The sequence below is a fragment of the Mustela nigripes genome, chromosome 12, assembly GCF_022355385.1.
Source record: "Mustela nigripes isolate SB6536 chromosome 12, MUSNIG.SB6536, whole genome shotgun sequence".
NCBI lineage: Eukaryota > Metazoa > Chordata > Mammalia > Carnivora > Mustelidae > Mustela > Mustela nigripes.
The window spans coordinates 83,955,989-83,965,555 of NC_081568.1; the positions used below are offsets into that span (position 1 = coordinate 83,955,989).

The 9,567-nt window shown below is 39.6% G+C and overlaps 1 protein-coding gene across 1 annotated transcript; it reads left to right on the forward strand.

Moving 5' to 3' along the window:
* Window positions 1-880: 880 nt before the first annotated feature.
* SCGB3A2 (secretoglobin family 3A member 2) lies at window positions 881-4,495 on the forward strand. The gene is made up of 3 exons (XM_059416617.1): window positions 881-1,041; window positions 3,763-3,962; window positions 4,355-4,495. The coding sequence occupies exons 1-3, from the start codon at window positions 987-989 to the stop codon at window positions 4,376-4,378; spliced, it is 279 nt and encodes a 92-aa protein (XP_059272600.1). The 5' UTR covers window positions 881-986; the 3' UTR covers window positions 4,379-4,495.
* The last annotated feature ends 5,072 nt before the right edge of the window (window positions 4,496-9,567 follow it).

Sequence of the window (9,567 nt, forward strand, 5' to 3'; positions counted from 1 at the left end):
TTTAGATGAGGAAACCAATACTATAGATTTTAAAAGTTTAATCCAGCGTGCCTGAGTGGCTCAATGGGTCAAAGCCTCTGCCTTCAGCTCAGCTAATGATCTTGGGGTCTTGGGATCGAACCCCACATCGGGCTCCCTGCTCATTGGGGAGCCTGCTTCCCTCTCTCTCTGCCTACCTCTCTGCCTACTTGTGATCTCTCTCTCCCTGTTAAATAAATAAATAAAATCTTTTAAAAAATAAAAATAAAACGTTTAATCCAAGATTACACCAAGAGTAAATATTGAATCCTATGTTTTTACAAAGGCATTTTTAGTTTTAGCTCCTATAACATATTATTCTATATGAGAACAGAAGGCACATTGTAGGGATTCTCAAACTAATTGGGAGATACTAGGAAAAAATAAGAGGTCTTGCCATGGCAGATCTGTGAGTGGGGATGGGGTGGGCAGAGGAAAATTCTAGAGGCCTTAAATGCAATGAGGCTGAGTCTGTATATACTGTAGCTGATGGGACCTACTGATTCCTTCCACGACTAGGTAGCTTATCAGTAATATGATTCTGCAAACTTTGAATAGAAAGCTGGAGGAAAACAACATTTGCTCCTTTTAATCCTAATATAAAACTTCCCCTTCCTTTCAAGATTCTTTCAAGACAAGGACTCTTAGAGCTCTCTGTTCCCACTGGCTTCTCTGTACAAGGAAGGGCTTTTATGAGAGGTCCTTGAGAATGCTTCAAGTTAGGGCCTTGTTTCTTGTGGGAATACGAGGGAAAGTGGAAAAACCTCCAATTTGTTTAGTGAGGAAACATGATCTTCATGCTCTTCTCTAGGGTGAGTCAAGTGGTAGTGACTGAAATTAGGTTATGACTGGGCTATAAATATGTGTCTGTGCAGAAATCGTATAGTAACTGGGGCCCTAGCTCAGTGGATCCAGTGCATTTTGCGATTCAATTTTAAACTCCAGGCATATCTCACAGAAACCCTGTCATGAAGCTGGTAACTGTGTTTCTGCTGGTGACCATCAGCATTTGCAGTTACTCTGGTAAGTGGCCTGAACACACGTCTCTGCTTTTCTATTAATACTAATGTAATCAGTAAGCCTTGGCTCCCAGGGGAGTATGGTGGAGGGAATTTTAGAATCACAGAATGGAAAGGTCGGAAGGGATTTCATATGCAGCAATCCCTACCCCAGCCTACAAAGCTCTAACCCTGTAGAAGCACTATCCTTAGTGAATCCTACCTAAGAAGTTAGCCAACTCACACTAATTGTCAACATTCTCGAACATTTTCCTTTTCTTTCTTAATCTTGAGTCAAAATCTCACTTTGTAACTTCTTTCTTTTGAAACCATGTGGAATCATTCTTCCTATCCTCTGTAATCAGTTGCCAGGTTGTTTCTCCTGAGACATAGCTACATTTATCGTTCACACAGTCAATGGATAGTTGCTGAACAACTACACCTGTTGGGCACGTGGATAAGTAGTGGAAGATTTAGATATGAATCAGACACAGAGATGGTTTACAAGGGGCATGTAGTCTGACAGGGGAGATAAGACTTGTTCACACAGAAGGACTACAATGAGAGACTAATGCACAGAGATGTATATAGCCAGCGCTCTGTGGGAGAACTGGGGGGCCTACAGTTCAATTTCTAGTTGAGGCATAGAAGTTGGATTCTTGGAGGAGAATGGGAACTGCTGTGTTCTTTTTGAAGGGAGTCATTTTAACCTCAGCAAAATACATTTGGATGCATCTGCAAATGGCACTGTGATAGCCACTGTACATTCAAAGAACAGAAAGCCTTGAAGGTCTTCCCCTGGAAGTATATAGGTTTATACAGAGAAGACCATCACCAACGCCTTTAAATTAAGTAGGGAGATTAATCATGAGAAAATTGGTGCTGCTCACACCCACACTGGCAACTTGAGTTTGTGCTTTTTACTGAATTTTTGGACCAATTTGTAACTTCACCGGTTTTGGCTATTTTGTTTTATTTAGTAACTAGCATCAAATATCTACATATGGGGGTGGAAACAGAAAGCTGGGTGGAAGGAAATAAATATCCCTTTTATGGGAGAGAATTTTGGAGGGACAATAGGTGGTAGGAGAGAAAGAGAAGATAGGTGCACAGACTTCACTTCACTTTATTTGAATGGGGAAATGGAAAGGATTCCAAAGGAAAATGAACTATGGCAGGGTCTTACTAGGAAGATGTGTGTTCTTTTTTTTTTTTTCTTAAAGATTTTATTTATTTATTTGAGAGAGGAACAAAGAGAGTCGAGAGAGAGCACAAGCAGGGTGAGGGGAAGAGGGAGAAGCAGATTCCTGACTGAGCAGGGAGCCTGACATGGAGCTTAATCCCCAGACTCCGGGATAATGACCCAGGCAGAAGGCAGACACTTAATGCACTGAACCACCCAGGCATCCTGGAAGATGTGCATTCTTACATGTGTGCTTATGAATGTGTGTGTTTACATATCTGCACATGCGTTTTGTTAAAATGTATACTGTATATATTTTTCTCATTCTCTACACTCTACCTCCTATTCATCTTCTATATGAAAATTATCTTTCTAAAGACAAAGATAGAAAAATTCAGTTGTCTGTAGAAAAGCCTTGATACCTCCCCATTGCCCACAGGGAAAAAAGTCTCAAATACATTAATATAGCATTCCAAGCTCTGAAAATGTGACCTCACCTGGGTTTTGCTGCCTTACCTCCTTTCCCCACCTCAGCATACCTTACTGCAGTTTTACACTCCATCTGCTCTGGAAGGCTCTCCAGGCAGTGTGCATACTTTCATCCTCACATTTCAGTGCCCTTGTTAATTTTGTTCCTTTTTACAGTGCACCTCCCCTCCCCTTTACCTTGTGACTCTTGATTCTGCTTCAAGACACGGCTCCAGCAACATCTTTCTGTGAGGATTGCTCCAACACTCTACCACATTAGAACTGGTCATCTCTTCTCTTAGGTTTCCATGGAGCTTTATCCATGATGTGAGCATAGCACACGTCACATTGTGGCATATACAGGTCTTTATTATCTACTAGATTGTGTAAGTTCTCTGAATGGAATATCTTTGTTTTATTCATCTATGTATCTGCACTAGCCACTACAGAGCTGGGGTTCATTTATGTTTCTAGCATTCAGTTGAATTGGTTGGGAGCAGTTTCCTGGGCTGTATTTGGTTGGGTTCATGCATGTCCCCAAGTGAAGATTCTTTATGGAATCTACTTTTTGGCCTCAAAGCCATGGACTGTGGAGATAGCCACATGCAAAGTACATTCCTGTTCAGTGAACCACCAATATCTACTGAGTGCTTCCTACATGCCAGGGTCTATTCTAGGCATGAGGTACAGGAGTGAATAAAACATAAACTTCTTGTTCTCATGGAGCCTGCATACTAGTGAGAGGTTGAAGGCAAGAAATAAATAAGTGAGATTTACTGTTTTAAGTAATGGTAAGAAAAAATAGAGGAAGTTAAAGGATAATGGATGATACTACTTTAGATACCTTTCTGTGGATGTAACATTTGAGGAGAGACATGTAGCTAACTGAAGAAAGAAACTCCTAAGGAGACAGAACAGCAGATGCAAAGGCCCTGAGGCCCTCATCAATCAAGTGACATTTCATCGAAACAAGTGACATTTCATCAAATCAAGTGAGACTGAAACAGAGCTGTTTATGGATACAGTGGAAAGTAGGACAGTCATAGACAGGAGTCAGATGTGTTTATTTCACTCAGTTTCCCCTTTGCTCTGCAGCTACTGCCTTCCTCATCAACAGTTTGCCAGATGCTGTCAACAAATTACCTTTACCTGTGGACAACATTCTCCCTTTTTTGGATCCATTAAAGCTTCTTCTGAAAACTCTGGGCATTTCTGTTGAGCACCTTGTGGAAGGGCTAAGAAAGTGTGTGAATGAGCTGGGACCAGAGGCCTCTGAGGCAGTGAAGAAACTGCTGGTAACTATAGGTTGTGGGCTTATTTGACAATGGGCAGAGCTTAGCCACCTAAACATCTGCCCTCCCCCCGCCCCTGCTTTCCCCCTTACCCTGTTCTCACTTGTGGACATGTATTTCCCTGGATTTACTTGTACAAAGTTTGCATGTCTAGGAATCTCAAGGAAGGTGCAACATCTACACTTCTAGAAGGGATTTTTTTTTAATGAAAGAGACCTATGTTCTGATTGTCACTTTGCATTTCTCAGCTTGGTAATTCTAGTTGGGACTTAACCATTTGGGCCTCCATTTCCACATCAGTAAAATGGTGGCCAGATAGGTTGGTGACTATTTTTGGAAACATGCTAAGCACATGTAAGCCACATTATTTTTATTCTTATCCTTCTGCCTTTCAGGAGGCGCTGTCGCATTTGGTGTGATGTCAGCACAAAACAGCCGCAGAGGGGAAGGGGAATGGTGTTCTCCTCCAGGGCTAGAATTCCTTCCATCCTAAAATGTAGTGACCCCTGAAAAGAATGAATAAAGCAATGAATAGATTTTGTTTTGTCCTGTGTTTATTTCTGGATGTTCTGTTCAGAAGAGCCCAGAAGATAATTTTCCCCTTGGGTCATAAATTCCAGAGAGCTTCTTGTTATCAAGAGAACACACATTTTCCTCCCTCTCTGCTTGATTCTAAGTTAAACATCATAATTTTCTTCAACTGCTCTTTGACAGTATTTCTGTGCCTCTCAGGCTCCTATTCTCTCACTTCTAAAGAATTTTTAAAATATAAAAATGAAAATATTTGTAAATCTGTATTCAATATGGGGTTAATATCCAAAATGTATAAGGAGCTCATATAGCTCAATAGCAAAAACCAAAACAAGGTGAAACAGGTAATCTAATTTAAAAATGGGCAAAAGAACCTGAGTAGATATTTTTCCAAAGCAAATACACAGATGTCAAACAGGTATATGGAAAAATACACAGCATCACTATTCATCAAGGAAATGTAAATCAAAATCACAATATCACCTCACACGTGTTAGAAAGGCAATTATCAAAAAATAAGAAAAAACAGGTGCTGACAAGAACACGGAGAAAAGGTAACCCTTGTGCCCTGTTGGTGGGATGGAAACTGGTACAGCCACTCTGGAAAACAGTATGCATATTCCTCAAAAAATGAAAAATAGAAATACCATATGATCTAGCAATCTACTTTGGGGTATATATCCCAAGATATCACTATCTTGAAAAGATATGTATACCCCCATGTTCACTGTAACATTGTTTGTAAAAGCCTGGACATGGAAACAATTTAAGTGTCTATTCATGAATTAATGGATAAAGAAATATAATACACACACACACACACACACAGTGGAATATTATTCAGCCTAAAAGGAGAAAATCCTGCCATTTAAAACCATATAGATCAATCTTGAGAGCATTATGCTAAGTGAGATAAGTCAGGCAGAGAAAGTATTTGTCTCATTTACATGTGGAATCCAAAAAAAATGGAACTCAGAGAAACAGTAGTTTGATGGTTGCCACGGGTAGAAGGTGGTGGGGGAAATAGGTGAAGGTTGTCAAAGGATACAAATTTGCAGTTATTAGAGCAATACTTTCTGGGGATGATAAGGAGCAGTATGGTGACTGTAGTTAATAATACTGTATCATGGGCTTGTGAGTTGCTAAGAGAGTATATCTTAAAAATTTTTACTCCAAAAAAATAGTAAATATGTGAGTGATAGATGTGTTAACTAACCTAATTCTCACAATCATTTTGTACTATATGTGTATATCAAATGATCACGTTTATACCTTAAACCTACTTACAATATATGTCAGTTTTATCTCAGTAAAAAAAAAAGAAGAAATTGAAACAATCTCTGGAAAATGCAAAAGGTGGTTTGTCTGAATACATTGTAGGGAGTAAGATGAATGTTCAGTATTTTGTAGGTGTTCACTAATGAAGTTATTTCTATTATTAAAGGTTCTTTGTGTTGTATGTAGACATATTCTGGCTATTAAAATAGGAAGCAATACAAAAAAAAAAAAGATTTGTTGAAACACTGCTGTTGCTTTCAGAGTGCTTAGGAAAGGCTAGATGCTGGACAGCTTTTGAGAACCCAGTAGCAGAAATACCGAGATCCTTTATTCTAGGGCACTGCCGTAATTATCATCATGCTTCATGATTTCAGTCTGTTCCTACTGGCCACATAAATAATTCTGGGAGAATCTTTCTGGCTCAGGTGGATCAGGTTATACAGGAGTTTGATCCTCTGTGACCAAGTTGGCAAGTACCGTAACAATGGCCACTGGGCCCCGCCTCTGTGTAATGGGTCCTTTTCCAGACTCTCCCATCCCTGACACTCTCCTATTCTATAAGAATGATGAAGACTCTCTGGAACTGTAGTAAGTTTGTTTCTTTGAAAAATGGTTGGTTTTTAATTTACCTAGCCCAGGAGAGTGGACTCAGATGTATTTGAAAGACTTTCCAAAAAGAATATATGAAGCTTTTAACTGTGAAACTTCATACATTTTTGTGGGTGAAGGGTTTGTTCTTTGGAGTCAGGTTCAAATTCCCTTTCTTTCTTTTCCTAGTTCTTTGACTTTGGACACGTTACTTTATCTGGGCTGTAGCTTCCTTATTTTGAACCATTCTTTGGATGGCTAATAATAACTTCTGTATATTTTATATTTGTTGGCATTAAATATGCCCCGGAAAGTTACTACTACTACCAATAAAAATCTCAGTTACCTAGGATATGTGACCCCTAAGGAGACATATTTATTCTGACTTCTAGAGGCAAGAATGCAAAGTCAGGGTGTTTAAAGTAAGTTGTGTTTGGTTGAGCCAGGTCCTGAATTCTGAGAACTTGCTTGGAGCTGCTTTTGGGGCCTCTGTTCTGGAGGACTCAGGAAGCAGAACTGGAAAAGCAGGATTGGCTGCCCTTGGGTTATTCTGGAGCCTTGCGGGTGTGTCCTTAGAAACACGAGCCAGATAGAGGGAAACAATTACCAACTAGAGAAGGTTTAAGGATTTAAGAAAAATACAAAGAATTTTTAATCTTTAACATTTTAATGCCTTTGCACTTTAAAATGTGAGATGATTTATAATAAATCAACTATAATAATATTTGATGAAAAGAGCAACAACAACACAAATGAACATGCAAGGTATATGTGGCAAGAATCAGTGACAAGGATGAGGGAAGGAGGTGCATAGGTTAAACTCAGGGATAAAATGAGTCATCAGTTTTACTCTGAGTTTCTGTAGACAGGAAAAAAGAACAGACCATGCTTCATAAATCTTAAAATGAGAAAAGAAGAAGGAGTTTTTAGGGAAGGCAGGTTTTTTCTTTCTCTAAATTCAGGAAGAATCTTCTCCCATAAGGTATCATGGAGTGGATGGTGAGTAATGTCATGCCCGACTGCAGTTTTGCTTATCAGCAGCATGAGGATTTCCTGTTAAATGTGTTTATCCCCACCCCCCACAACACCCCAGAATGTGTTTATTCCCAGGTTCCTCTCTTGGAATTTCTGACTCAGCCACTCTATAAACATGTCATCTAGTGGGTCCATAGTAATTTTTTCTTAATTCAAAATATGTAATTAGAAATTAGAAATTCATGAAGTGCTTTCCCAATTTTTACTTCTTTGATCAAAAAAAGATTTTTTTTAAAGATTTTTATTTATTTATTTGACAGAGAGAAAGATCACAACTAGACAGAGAGAGAGAGAGGAGGAAGCAGGCTCCCTGCTGAGCAGAAAGCGGGGGCTCTATCCCAGGACCCTGGGATCATGACCTGAGCCAAAGGTAGAGGCTTAACCCACTGAGCCACCCAGGTGCCCCAGATCAAAATTTTTTTAATACAAGAAAAGAAATTCATATCTTAAGAGGTCTAGTGACTTAAGACACTAGGGGATTTGAATCCCTGTGATATATTTCAAGTGATGCTGGACAATAGGAAAAAAGATTTTAAGTCTATTAATATAAGGTAATTGTACTACTGTGATTGAGCAGAGGTTGGGAGGGTCTCAGATTAATTAAGTGTCCAGCTGTTGGATCAGTTGCTTTTGAGACCTTGCCCCTCTCTGTAAATCATCTGAGAATGTGTGCTGAAGTTCACCTTCTTTGTAAAACCCTTTTAGTTCCCACCCTTTTCTGCAGACATGTCTCTTACCTCCTTTCTTCAAGGCATGTCCAAGGCACTTCCATACATAACTCTATCATTTCCCTACACAGTCCTGGGGTTCACTGCTAAGTGACAGCCTAGACTATCACCTTCTCAGTGGCTGGACATCATTATTTATCTTGAGAGTACTGGCAGAATCTGACCCATAGTAGGTATAGAGTAAATAAGCAATAAATGGGTATGTTAGAAAGGGACATATGTTATAGGAGAAAGATGGGATATCTAGATATCTGTTTATCTGTCTGTCTTAATTTAGGAAATACTGAGAATTTTGGCCACATTTTATGTACTGAAGAAATAAGCACTGCTGTGAGTCATTTAATTCTAAGGTGGTGACTTGCTTTTGATTTGATGCAGCAATCATCATATATGTGCAGCCTTTAAAGCTACTTATTAAATGCACAGTCACCAGGGTTTAAAGAGATAACGCCTGATCAAACCATTCAAAATTTAATCTTTGCCTTAAAGGCTTCCTTCTCTCTAGCCCAGTTTTTTTTTAAAGATTTTATTTATTTATCAGAGAGAGAGAAGGGGAGAGAGCGAGCACAGGCAGACAGAATGGCAGGCAGAGGCAGAGGGAGAAGCAGGCTCCCCGCTGAGCAAGGAGCCCGATGTGGGACTCGATCCCAGAACGCTGGGATCATGACCTGAGCCGAAGGCAGCTGCTTAACCAACTGAGCCACCCAGGCGTCCCCCAGTTTTTTTTTAATATCCCTAAATTGAGCCATTCCTTCCTGTCAATAAGAGCATCTACAATTGGTTCATGAATCTATTCAAAGCTTTTTTTAGATTTAGTTTAAAAAAAAAAAAAGAATTCTGGCATTAAGATCTTGAACAATGAAGTTTCCAAGAGTTTTAACATTAATAAGGAGTAAAGTGAACCTCCACAAGGTCACATAACCAATAGCAGACAAGTTAGAATTTGAACTTCTTTCTTCTCTGTCTTTCGGTCTTTCTACCCCTTCATGACACCTTCTCTGTTGGACCACCTCGTACACTGATTTGTTAGTATAGCACTCTAAGGCTCAGGGTGTGGCTACCAATGGGTGGAGGCATGTACCAGTAGCCTGAATGAACCAGCTAAGGTTTGGGACACTGGCAACAAGAGGTGAGCTGTTCTTGGAGAAGATGGAAATGGAAAATGGAAACATAAGTGAATACTTTTAGAAGCTTAGCTGGCTTTGGGGTGAGAATCAGATGTGTGTATGGGTTGGGCATTTCTTGATTTCAAAGCCCAAAACTGATTTCTGTCCTTAGAAGCTTATGGAAAAGAGTAGGCTAAGTTCCTGGGTAATATGATAGTAATTTGCTAAGCTTATCTTAATAACACCCAGGGTATAAAGTGAAGACTGTAGGGAAAAGGAGCCTTCTTAGATCAGATATGAAATAGAAGTTAGGAAAGGTCATGCTTCCTGAAGATGCATATA

Excerpts from the sequence above, each read along its gene's own strand:
- SCGB3A2 (XM_059416617.1), top strand. The coding sequence starts at position 987 with ATGAAGCTGGTAACTGTGTTTCTGCTGGTGACCATCAGCATTTGCAGT. Across the intron at positions 1,042-3,762 it reads CAGCATTTGCAGTTACTCTG|CTACTGCCTTCCTCATCAAC; the intron begins GTAAGTGGCCTG and ends TTTGCTCTGCAG. Across the intron at positions 3,963-4,354 it reads AGGCAGTGAAGAAACTGCTG|GAGGCGCTGTCGCATTTGGT; the intron begins GTAACTATAGGT and ends TCTGCCTTTCAG.